The following is a 12,779-nucleotide window of genomic DNA, read 5'->3' on the forward strand; positions in this document are numbered from 1 at the left end:
GAGTCAGTACGAAAGTGATCTTAGTGCCATCGAGAGTCAGCCTCAGAAGGTGTCTTGTTGGCCTTCATGCTCGCACATGCAATACTGCAGAGCATTTCGCTTCCAGACAGACCACAGGACTATCTCCTCGTCATTGTACCCCAAGTCTAACTCTAATACGAAGAATTGCCTTCCATTGCTCATATTCTCGCCCTCAATGTCATCCGCCGCCGCGGTCTAAGTCCGTTGTCCAGAAGACTGGATTAACCTTTGTCAAACGCTGATTTAGATACAATTTCCACTACAAGTACTAACAAGCACGCTCATGCGATAGGATGTTGAAGAACGAGTACGTCGGCCATAAAACGCTCATCAGTACTTTGGCGTGACATCCTTGACCACCAATGATAAGATGGAGACAAGTAGTTCCGGGGATGTTGATGTCGTCAGCGAGCTAGACTTGAATTGATCAAGTGAAAAGGAGATCACGATGTTCCGAAAGCGGACATGCTAATGCCAAAAGTTGACAGACAAGGACCTTTCTCACGTTAGTGTTATGCATGTCGACGGATTGTGGTTGTGGATATCACAGTGTGCGATGCCTGCACACTTCTCACCTTCACGATTGAGACAAAAGTGATCAATTTGATCTGATGGGGTCCTTCATCCTTCATAGACTTGACAGCCTACCATTCAGGAACGTGTGGAACGGTCTATACTACAATGTTCCGCTTCGACACTCAATGACACTGCGATCCTCTGATGCTGAGATCACTGATTCAACTTGGGACCACTGTTTTTGCCGAAAGTCTGTGGTGTTGCGTCCGGACGGACTCCGTGAATCGATCGCAAACCCAGGTCGGTCCACCGAGAGATGGAGTCTCGCCTGATCTGGATAAGCGAGCCATGCAGGGAGAACGAGATCGGCTCCTGCTTTCTCCTTTGGCCATGTCAATGCTCAGGCAGCCACGAAGCTGCTACTCAGACAATTGACTGGAGGCATTACAATTATGGCGTGAAGGGTGTCACATCTGGCAACGGAGCCCATCCATGGAAACTATCCTGCCCACCGTGTCGCCGTGTGGCTTCTTGAAGTCTGAGCACCGGCGGTGCCGGATATGCATATCTTTGGCTTCTACGGAGTACATGTTAATTGACGTAAAGGTGCCCCATTATTCATGCCTGCATCCAAAGCCGGACACAGACCAGAATAGACAGTACGTACACCAGGTGGGAACAACCCCTCAATTTTCTACCAGCTTCCTACACGTTCATCTACGTAAACCATCCGCTTTCAGATCGGCACACCCGAACGTCTTTGCAGATCGTGGCCCTTTACCCGTCCTCTGTCCTCGTGTTGGTCTCTGCTTCGAACATCGCTTCCCCTAGTTCATTCGGTTAGAGTGACGAAAACACCGCTCCACAAATGCCCTCCACCATCCCGTTCAGGCCCGTTTAGGCCCGTGTGCATCTCCGTGCACATCTCGGCTGGGGCCGTTTACCACTACCTCCCATCCTCCATTAAGCAGCCCCGGACATGGGAGAGCAACCCCCCTTCGTGTTGAAAGTCAATTTTTGCGTCTGAAGAGATGCACAGCACTACGAGCATCAACATAGACACTGTCAGAGAGGCCCTAACCAAACTCTTCAAACAGATCACTACCTTTCCCGGTTTTCATGGTTCCAAACAAACAATGGTATGAGTACCAACAACCATTACCCGTCTCAATCAAGCAAAGAACCACAAAACTATACTTGCTATCCTCCATTTATCCAAAAAAATTTCCCTGCAGCTAGTTCCCGGAATTATGTCCGGCTGCAAGACTCCAGTCAAGCTGCCACTGGGGTTTCAGCTGCGCCTTCATGGAACCCATTGTTTTCCACGGCACCAGAGGAATTCAGGTTGTTGGCGTCATGTCTGGACTCTTGGTCTAGGTGTGAGTGGTTGCCGGACCTGGTAATGACGGTTCGCGACGTCCGAAGCTCCCCGGCCCCGCGGGAAGCACGGTGGTGCGAGTGTGAGTAGCTGTTGGCACGGCTGAAACTGCTCTCCTTGAACCTCTCAATCTCGACACACTTTTCCTCGTATTTGCGGATGTACTCGTCACGCTCCTTGTCGGCGGACTCACGGGCATGGATGGCCCGCTCACGCTGCTCGCGGGTCTCGTGGAGAAGTGCTCGCAGGCTTTCGATCTCTTGCTCCATGTCATCTGCGTCATCGCGGAAGGACGTGACGGTCTCGGTGACTTCACTGTACTCACTACGCAGATGATCAAGCTCGGCACTGAGCTTGCTGCGAGCTTCGACGATGCTCAGCTTTTCATGCTCGAGAGCGGAGATGCGTTCACGGAGACGAGTGATTTCCGTCAGCCCTCGGGCGCTCTTGCCTTCGGCTTCATCGCGCTCGTGGTGGGCGAGCTGCACTTGTTCGCCCAAGGATCTGAGCTCGACTTGAAGCTCGGTGATCTTCTCCTCGCTTCTGCTCAAGTTCTCATTGCCAATCGTGACTTGTTGCTTGTGCTCTTCGAAGCGTCTCTTGAGACCACTCAGCTCGTCGCCGAGTTCATCGCGCTCGCGGACGGCAGTGTGAAGAGATTCGCGAGCAAGCTGGAGGTTCTCCACATCCTTGAGACGTCCCACCTCAAGAGTACGAAGACTTTCCTGGGTACTGACAAGCTCACGCCTGGTGGCTTCGAATCTCTGGGTGACGCTGCTGAGCTGGGTGGACAACTCATGGTGATCAGACGTGTGAGTCTTGATTTGGCGGCGCAGGCCTTCAATGGTCTGCACGTGCTCGTCACGTTCTGCTTCGACGAGACCAAGGAAATCCTTCGTCTTCGTGATCTCTCGGTTGGCCTTTTCATATTTTTCGATAGCTTCAATGGTTTCCTTGGAGTCGTCAACGCTTTGTTGTTTGGCACGTCTGAGCTCTTCTTTCAATTGCGTAATGGTTTGGAGGCTTTCTTCCTGTTCCATTTCGACAGCCTTGATGCGAACTGTCAAAGAGTGAGCATCATGCTGAGCTGTCTCGAAGCTAGAAGTGACATCCGAGAGTTTGGTTGTCACTTCGCTGCGCTCACGGTTGGCCTTGGTGAGCTCACGATGATACCTCTCAGACTCTTGAACGGCGGTGTCGCGCTCAAGCTCAGTCTGTTTGAGGCGAGCGATGAGAGTGTTGAGCTCTTGACGAGTACGGTCGTACTGCGAGGTGTGACGGGTAGTCGAATCTCTCAACTCACGAAGTTCAAGGTTGACTTTTCTAAGCTGAGAGTCACGTTCTGCAACTCGCTCTTTTTCAGTGGTGATATTGGCGAGAGCTGTGGAGAGCTCAGCAAGAAGTTTTTCGACTTGTTTCTTCCTGTCGATGGCCTCGGAACCATGACGAGATCTTTCCTCTTCCCAAGTTGTCAACTCGGCGGTCAGATCAGCAGTCTGAGCAAGCAAGTCTTCCCGCTCTTCAAGGTATACTTCTCGCTCATGTTTCATTTTTTCCCAGATGGCCTTGAGGCTACTAGCTTCCTTTGAAGCATTAGCAATCACATCGACCAGGACCATGAACTTGGTCTCAGCTTGAGAGGTGAGCTCCGATGACATCTTAGCATAAGATGATGCTTCCATGCGTGATGAAGTGCGCAGCAACGAGCTTTGGCGTCTTGTGGAACGAGTGCTCCCCACACGAGAAAGTCGAGAAGCCCGACGAACATTGACAGTGCCTGCGTCGGACATTGTGTCTCCATTCAGCTCATTTGTTGTCAACTTGATAAGGGCCAACTTCTCGGGTGTCAATTGGCTATGATGATGGCCATGAATGCTGTGCTCGTGAGGTAGAATGGTCTCCATCTTTGGCTAAAAGCTGTCTATGTTTTCTGTATGATCGAAAGAGCTTGGAGGTTGGAATTATCAGAGGTGAGAGGTTACAATCATCCAAAGACATCGAAAAAGGAGACCTTCCACTTGTTCTGGTGTTCTTGAACATCTATATTCACCTTCCCGAGCTCTCCGGAGGTCTTGAGTTGCTACCGAAGCAAACCCTCCTACCTGAATGCACAAATGGCAATGATTGACGACATCACGACAATCGAATGATCCGTAGTCTGTGAAAAGGGTTTAGTATATGTGCCAATGTACACAGCCTCTGCAGGACTAGATGTACATGAAACCAATAGCTCGACTTCGTGCTCTTTACGAAGCCCAACCTTGAGCAACTCGACGGATATCCACATTCTTTTCCAATCATAGCACAAGAGCGATCACGCCGTCCTGCGAACTGCTGCAACAACCTCGAGCAAGAACATCAAAGTATGAGCCTAATTGACACTGGTGGACACCGATGCTTTCTGAAGCCCGTGCTCCCATGGGTACATGACCCTTGCCCGTTCTCGCAACAGTGACCCCTCTCGGACTATCCCAAAAGGACGTGCCAGAGAGTCAAAAACACAACCTTCTGCTGCACCTCCCGACCCCTCAGAACTTCTTTTGCATTTGCACATGCTCTCGCTTACCTCCGGAATGCCCGTGGAGTAGGTATTCCTTTACGTGAAGGCGAATAAGATTCAAAATTGTTGCAGACGTACAGGTTGACATCCAATATGTGACGCGGTCAACCACCTCCAAGTTCAAGGAGCTGGTGGACAATGATTCGACAACGACAGCACTCAATAACAGCCAGCCACAAAAATGCCATGGGTGGATCAGAGAGGAGCTGGTGAGCAGGTTAGTTATGCAGTCTCGTCAAGTCGAGCCGGGTCAGGTCAATCAGAGGAGAAAGCTTCCGTGTGCTTCTCGCTTCTTCGCTGGAGCAATCACATCATGGACGCTTGTGTGGTGTTCAGTACGAGTACCCGTGTGGACAGTCTTCATCTTTTTTACGATGCTGATCATGATCTCCAGTGATCTCGATCGTACATTATTCATTCTGGCTGGCTGGGAGATGGATGTGCTAGCGACCCCAGGGAGTAGCCAAAAGTGCCAGTACAAGTAGAGCCATCCCCACCGAGGAAGCAGCTGCTCTTTGGCTGGCGTCATTGGCGAGCGTCTTCGGCACGGTCCCCACGGCCGTGAAGGTGGAGCCGGGGCAAGTCACTGTACACGTATCAAAATTTTATGTCAAACTTCAGCCTCGCCTTTGATCAAACATAGTATAGCTTCGCTTCGAAAACTCTACAGAACCTTCGAACTGCCGTTAGCTATGGTTTCTCAACATGGTTCTCATACATGAATACCAAGTTGGTCAAGATCAGGATGAATTTTGTGAATGGCGAAATAGCCGACATGAATCGGCCGCCCCGGAACCGATCGATGTATCTCTTGTCTGACTTGAACGAAACCAGCATCCTTTCCCACTCAAAAGCCCCCTTCAGCTTTGGAGCCCGTCAAACCAATGAGAACCCTGAACTAAGTAACTGGTCACCATCAAGGGGTCCGGAGATGTATGCAACTCAGACCACTGGGCTAATCAGAGCCCAATAATGTCGCCTCTCTGGATATGAGTCGACGTCGACGAAGCTACTGTCCGGACTATCGACGTCCTGTGGCCTTGGGATTGACGGAACTTTTCCTGAAGGAGCAATTGATCAAGTACATGACCTCACTTCTTGCCCTCTTTCGTTCTGCGGAGACGCTTCTAGCAATGATTGGCAAGGATATAAGGGTCAAAGGCAAGTCGGTGGAGGGTGGTATACTTGACTAGTACCTCCAACCATTGAACTGTAGGACTCTGAGACCAGATATGTACGTGAAGACTATCTCCATTCGCCGTTATTGAACTGCCACCGTGAAGAATCTCTCCCTTTCCAAGCTCAAAATCCCTCACGGCGACCTTCCGAGCCAAAGAGAAGCTTGTCGCTCATTCCAACTGTACCGTATCAAACAAAAGATCATTTGTATCATCAAGCACAGATATACCCTTTTGGTTGTATGGTGACGGTGACAGCGAGTACAACCCCAACAAACGAGGCTATTTACAGCCATCATCGGACTCTAGGAGCTCCCTCTCTGAAAATACAGACAGACCCTCCAACACCGCCGAGACGGTATACAGCAAACCTGACGGAAGCAAACCGCAAGGCCAACCACTTCAGAGACCAGACGCTGGGCAGCAAGGGCATGACATACTGTCGACATTAACAAGTTCAACGAGCCATAGTTTAACCATGGCCGCGACAGTTTCGAGCTATCTCTCAAACGGCTTTCCAAAGCCCGGAGGCAACAATCATCACCAAGCTCACCGATCCACCAGCTACGGGGCATACACAAATGGATCGCACGCAGCACACCAAACCACGATGCGGTCTTTCCGTAAAGAGACGACGAATACATCCAGCGGAAGCGGCTCAGCCAAGATGGCAGAGACCGTCAATGTATTGAAGCGTCGCTGCGCAGACGAGTTGGGGGCCGCCATCTCGAAGGGGATCGTAAGCTCCTACCCAACTCTGATTGAAAAGATCAGCAAAGAAAGACTTCACAGGCTTCCGACCGAAGGAAGCGCCTGGGACAAAGTGCTTGCCTGGGCCCAGTCCTTTGCCGAGAAGTTCTATGACTTCGACCAAGCCATTGAACAATTCACGGGAGGCAACTATGACGGCGCCGAGATCGCCTTTGGCTACTGCATCTTGTTGCTGGATCTCGGTGACGAGAATGCTGCTGCGCTTCAGGCGTCCTTTGGGTTCTTCTTCAAATGCTCTCTGGACCTGATTGCGTTGCTTGACCGAGTCGAGCTGTTCAATGCTTCCTTCGATATCAATGAGCAACTTGTCCTTGCATATGCGGACTTGGTGACTCTCGTGTCTGATGTCTCTCTCAAGTTCTATCAGGCCATCAGGTCCTCAGCTGAATCAGATGAAGCCATTGACATCTACAGCGACTTCAGCAACACCATTGAAAGTTTCCAAAGTCGACGCGACAAAATTGTCGAGTCAATGTGGAAATATCAGCTCTCCCAGGAGAATGTCGACATGGACAACCTGGTTGCTTTCAGGAGCTTGCGTTCGTGGCTTTCCATTCAAGACAGTATCTTGAAATACAAATGGGGAGATCACACCATGCTCGTAAATGATCGTCAGCAGCTGACTTGTCTGTGGGCACAGCCCTATCTGACCAGATTCCTGAACAGTGGCAAGAAATCACTCGCCATTACTGGCCCTCCAGGATCTGGAAAGACCGTTCTCGCGGGGACCATCGTTGATACTGTGCAACGCATTCACTCCAAGAACTCGTACACTGTCCTCTTCGTTCCAATCAACGGCCGAACGAAGGTACAGGCATCAAGCTTGCACGTTGTTCAGCGTCTCTTGTCGCAATTTCTTGAAACACGTGTTGGAAATGTGGAATCCTATAAGATTCTATCCGAAGCGTATGCGAGTTCACACGAAGCACATGACCTTGCGGCGTATGAGTCCATCCTTTGGACTGCACTTGGGAAAGTGATTGCATCGACACATTCCCAGGCGAAGGAGACCCTTATCATTGTCGATGGGCTCGATGAGGTATCCAGTGACGTAAAAGTCGCTCAAAAGCTGCACAAACATCTCCTCGACACAACATCAATGCACGAAAAGGTGAAGCTCATTACTCTTTCTCAGCCAACCGCGTTGGCATCGAAGGCGCCAAATGACGTTGACATCTCGTACGATCTTATCTATGATGATGTATCAGCGGTAGTGTCAGGCCTCCTTCATAGCCATCATTACTTGCAGAACACTCCAAGGCTGGATCAAGATGTTCTCATTCATCAGATCGTGGAAGCTTCAAAGAGTAACTTCCTGTGGGCAAAGTTACTCACCAAGTCCCTGCTCAGAGAGCAGTCTGGAGAGAAGTTCCTCAAGGCTGCTGCAGCGATAAGCAAGAGCTCGAAGCCGCTTCAGGAAGGCATTCGTGATTTGCTCATCAGTGCAAATCTTTCCGAGGAAGGCAAACAGCTTTTGACTTGGCTCTCAATCTCTCAACGACCAATGACTATTGAGGAGCTATCGTTGCTTTATGCAATCGATCTGAAGGCAGGCACCATCAGTGACCGGCAGATCCAGCCTTTACATGCTTTGAAGCCAGTTGCTGCCTTGGTCTCTCTCGAAGATGGTCTTTTGTATCTGCGTCACTCTATTATCAAAAGCGTGGTGTCAGAATACTTTGAACTCAGCAAGCAACCATCCTTTGAGCTGGTACAGAGACTCCTGCTTTACCTGAAGCTCAGCGTCAAGGAAAACAAAGAGCCATCCTTCTCGTCTTTGACATCTGGCCAAATCCATCAAATCTTCGACCAGGCTCCCCTTGCTGAGTATGCCACAAGGTATTGGCTGATCCATTACCTTGACATGCACCCGCAAACTCGAAACAATACCGCAGAGTTGAAGAAAGCTCTTCTTCCGGTCCTTCCCACCTTGGCAACGGTGCCTCTACTTGAAAAGGCCGTCTGGACCTGGGAGCCCGCCACACTCCAAGAAACATGGCACACTACCTCGCTAGATATACGCCGGAAGGTTCTCAACGCGAACAATCAAGTCGTCCTACAAACTCTGATTGTCCTCGCAACCATCTTGACTGAGAAGAACCACTTCAAGTCCGCTGGTGACTACTTCTACTCAGCTACTCAGCTCACGGCAAGCATTTTCTCAATCACCCATCCATTGTATAGTCGCTGTGCAACTCAATTTTTGGACGTTACAAGCACCCTGACAATTACCACCCGAAATGAAGTTGTTTCACGCAGAGAAGAGATCATTACTACTCTCATCAAAAGCTACACCACACAATACGGATCGAGTTCTGAGGTGGTGCTGAAGTACAAATCTCAACTCATTGAACTTTACAGATCAATAAAAGAAGAGTCTAAGGCAGTTGAGATCGAGAAGACAATATACACACAAGGTACCCAAAGCACTGAGGAGACTGGCACCATCAAACGTACCGGATCTCTAGGTGTTCGGGTTGTCTCGCGTCGTGGCAAAGACTCGGAGTATGAAAGCTGGGACTGGGACGAAGAGCAAGATCACGCGCTTATTCGTGCAGAAAGCCACAAGCATATTGATGAGCTCTTTCATGTAGCTCAGAGCTACACTACAAAGGGGCTCATGGCCAAAGCTGAGCATGCATACATCGAAGCATGGCATCACCTATCCATTCAAAGCCATACTGGTGATTCAATGAGCTTGGTTCGCAAAAGGATCGACTTTGCCACCAAGTACGCTAGCTTCCTCGAGTCGACCAAACGCTCCACTGAGGCATCGGCGTTATTAGTTGGACTTTGGGAGGAGTATCAGTCAACCTCAGTAGCGCGCTCACAGGAAATCAGCTCGCGACTGTTTGAGGTTGGTAAGATCTTGAAGACTGTGGGCGTAACTTCAGTGGCGCTGGACATCTTCAAGCACCACTCATCTGTTACCAAGGCCTACTCCAAGGTCGAGAGCTCATCTTACAAGGAAGTGGAGGAGCAAGTACAGTCGACTCAACGAGAGATCCTCAAGCAGGCATCTTCCTCGTCGAGCTCTGAAACACATATCAGCCAGTCTATGGTCACCGAGATCATAACTAGCATTGAGACTTCGCAGTCAACACAGCTAGACGTGACCTCTACGTCGGCAGTCAAGCAGGTGGTTTATGCCTACATGGGACAAAAGCGGTGGAAGGAGGCCACGTCCACCATCAAAGAAGTGCTTCGAATCTTCTGGGCAAGCTTCCTGTCTGCTTCGATCGAGGATGTTGGCCAACCAGTCAGCAATCCTGAGTTTGCCCTAGAACTTGCTGATCAACTCATCGTTGCTTACGAAGCACGTCTGCGCTTCAACAAGGCGCAGGACCTCCGAGAACGACTCTACTATGGCGTCAGGGCGACACGCAAGGTTGATGATAGCATTGTAAAGCACAACCTTGCTCACCTGCTCAGACTCTTTGACCAGAACAGATCTCGAAGCAAGACAGTCCAACTTCACCAGGAACTCCTGGAGGACTACAAGAAGTTCTACGGACCAGGCGATGCTCAAGTGATCAAGACATTGTGGACCCTCGCTCAGCTCACAAACCCCGAACCCATCTCCATTGGGTATTACAGACAAATTGTTGATCTGTTGTCAAAGGGTTCGGATACCTGTCATCCTGAAGCACTAGATGCTCTCAGTACCGTCGCCAATCTGTATTGGCTCGAGCGGCGCTATCAAGATGCCACGTGGGCATATTCGTTGCTTCTGAACACTTTTGTTCACAAAGGAAAAGAATTGAAGCAATTCCACAGCACCACGTTCGTATCCACGATATATGATCGATACGTGGAGAGCATTCAAAGTTCACGAACGGAGTCCACCCTCGTTTACGAGATTACGAAAAGATATCGTCAGGCATGCATCACAGTATTCGGGACCGAACACAAGTTCACCCAAGAGGTCACCTTGAGCTTTGCACGCTTGTGCAGGGTATCCAAACGCCACGAGACTGAGGCTGTGGCACTGTACGAGGAGCTTGCTGGCAACGCCAAAGCAACCGAGTACCATGCCGAAGCCAGAGCCAGCTTGGATGCCGTCTATGAAATGAGAGCATTGGAGGCAGCTCGAAGCACCCACGTCACTGCGTCCAAGGAACAAGTTGAACGCGCGGTGACCGTTGTCCGCAAACGTATGACGGAGACCAGAAGTCATTACGGATGGGCCCACGAAGAGTCGCTCGAGCAACTCAAGGAGGTGTCTCACCTCTACGCCAAACAGTCCAAGAAGATCGAGGCCGTCAAGGAGCTGACCGAGTTCACCAGCCACGTCGTGACCAGCGAGACGAGCTCTACCCGACTCGTCAGTGCTGCGTCAGCTGTCGCCGCGAGCTTCATTGCCGTCAGCGAGACACACCAAGGGCTGGAGCTTGCCGAGGAACTTCGTTGGCAACTGGTGACCAAGGACACCAGCAACTCCAAGAAGTACAAGCTCGACCTCGCATCGGCCAGTCGCTCCAGCGCAATTTACATTGCACAACTGGAGCACAGTCTCAGGCAAGACTCGTTACAGTCGTTCAGTGATATTTACCTTTCCATCTTGACCGAGATTGTGTACTATGAAGACTTCCAACGATCAATCCGTAGCAATTCTTCGTTTGAAGAGGTCTACGGTATCGCGGCCCGTCTCCACTCCTTTTTGAAGGAGCAGGGCCGTGCCACATTGCTCGTGCACGTGCAGGATGAGCTGGTGAGCTTCTTCCTCAGATCTTCAGGTGAGAAGGCCAAGGTCGGAGACGTTGCGCAGGTCAAAATCCTCGTCACGACACTCCTCGAATACTTCGAGGTCCATCAGATAAAGTCGTTCCTCCTTTCTGTCCACCTCGCAAGTATTGAAGCAGTAAGACGTTTCCTGAAGCGTGGGCAAGAAAAGCAGGCTTGCGATCTGGCTCAGACTGCCTTCCGATACAGTCATGCCAACGGTTGGTACACCACACCTGGGGCGATCAAGCATGGCTTCGTCTTGGCGGCGACCCTCGCCGACATTCACCATCACAAGAAGACTCGTTATGCCCAGATCCAGATTGCCAGTGAAATTTTACGGCAGGTGTTGGAGTCTGCGAAGGTACAAAGACTCAACCTCACCGTCATACCCCTGAAGGAGTTGAACACCATCATTACGATCCTTGGCGAGCAGAAGGACTTTGTCACGCTAGAGGTAAGTTTTGTCATCTCACACATACTCATTCGCTGCTCCCCAAGACTCAGAGGACTGACCTTTTCGGTTTTCTAGTGGTTGCTGACCCGGCTGTGGGACGCTCGCGAAACCCACTCCGCCTGGGGACCGTCGGTTGTACTCACGCTCGGCCGCAGATTGGTTCTTGTTCGCTTCCTGCTCAAACACCATGATCTCGCGCTGAACCTCGCTGCCGACATTGCGTACAACTTGCGTCGCGTCTACGGTTCGTCGCACGTGGTCACGCTGGAGATGAACATTCTCCTGGGCCAGTTGCTCGTGAGTACCGGTCTGGCCTTGCAAGGTACCAAAGGGGCGGAAGAGATTGCGCGCCGGTACTTCAAGCGTGCCGTCGGGGTGCACGAAAACGTCCTGCGGGCTTTGACCCTCGACCCCATGGGTCTCAACGAGGACGACGACGTTACCGTCTTGTCGACCGATCCTGAACCCGTGGACCTTGCGGCTTTGGGTCTGGACAAGGCAGCGTCCCAGGGGACGTACGCTCGTCGTCACATGGTCCTCTTGAAATTGGCGTTGGAACGCTTCGGTGACTACCCCAAGGGATATGCAGAGTACGAGCAGCTCAATGCCGATGCGTTCCGCACGTTCCCGGAGGACTTGCGTGGCGTGGAAGGCGTCGAGAAATGGGACATCAAAAAGTTTGGACACGGCAAGGCTGAGAGTGACGAAGGGGCTTTGGATGTCAATGTGAAGAATTGGACATTGACGCAGGACAAGATCGAAACCAATGGTCACACCAATGGTGAGGCTAATGGTGTCGACTGATTGAGATGGACTCGATGATTGATAGAGCTGATGTCGAGTGAGGCAGCTGGGCAAGTTGCAAAAAGGAGGATGAGCAATGCTTCGAGGGAGTTCTGCAGGATGGGTAAGGTACTTGGGTAATACGATCGTTATTTGTTCCTATGACTGAAAAGTTACAATAATATCCAATCGCTTCAACAAATTCGATCTCTTTTTCGACCATGATAGTTATTTAAAGAGATGCTTCAACATTGAGTCCTTGCAGAGATACCGATGACGGAGCGGAATCGGGATTCTAAGATGATGGGAAAGGAATTTTCGCGGTGCCGCTTTTAACTGAGCCTCTCTCTCTCTGGTGGTGCCATTGGGATAGTCGACACTCCGTTCGCTAAT

General features: G+C 50.7%; 2 protein-coding genes across 2 annotated transcripts; one reads left to right on the forward strand and one right to left on the reverse strand.

Moving 5' to 3' along the window:
* Positions 1 to 1,589: 1,589 nt before the first annotated feature.
* PV06_02420 (uncharacterized protein) lies at positions 1,590 to 3,819 on the reverse strand (the record flags this gene model as incomplete). Its single annotated transcript, XM_016403102.1, has 1 exon — positions 1,590 to 3,819. The coding sequence occupies one exon, from the start codon at positions 3,817 to 3,819 to the stop codon at positions 1,810 to 1,812; it is 2,010 nt and encodes a 669-aa protein (XP_016266999.1). The 3' UTR covers positions 1,590 to 1,809.
* Positions 3,820 to 5,702: 1,883 nt separating this feature from the next.
* On the forward strand, positions 5,703 to 12,583 carry PV06_02421 (uncharacterized protein). The gene is made up of 2 exons (XM_016403103.1): positions 5,703 to 11,603; positions 11,679 to 12,583. Exons 1-2 carry the CDS (start codon positions 6,132 to 6,134, stop codon positions 12,405 to 12,407), a joined length of 6,201 nt encoding a protein of 2,066 aa, XP_016267000.1. The 5' UTR covers positions 5,703 to 6,131; the 3' UTR covers positions 12,408 to 12,583.
* Positions 12,584 to 12,779: the final 196 nt, after the last annotated feature.

The sequence above is a fragment of the Exophiala oligosperma genome, assembly GCF_000835515.1.
Source record: "Exophiala oligosperma strain CBS 72588 unplaced genomic scaffold supercont1.2, whole genome shotgun sequence".
Taxonomy (NCBI): domain Eukaryota; kingdom Fungi; phylum Ascomycota; class Eurotiomycetes; order Chaetothyriales; family Herpotrichiellaceae; genus Exophiala; species Exophiala oligosperma.

Coding starts and splice junctions, on each gene's coding strand:
- PV06_02421 (XM_016403103.1), top strand. CDS start 6,132: ATGGCCGCGACAGTTTCGAGCTATCTCTCAAACGGCTTTCCAAAGCCC. Junction 11,604..11,678: donor AGGACTTTGTCACGCTAGAG/GTAAGTTTTGTC, acceptor TCGGTTTTCTAG/TGGTTGCTGACCCGGCTGTG.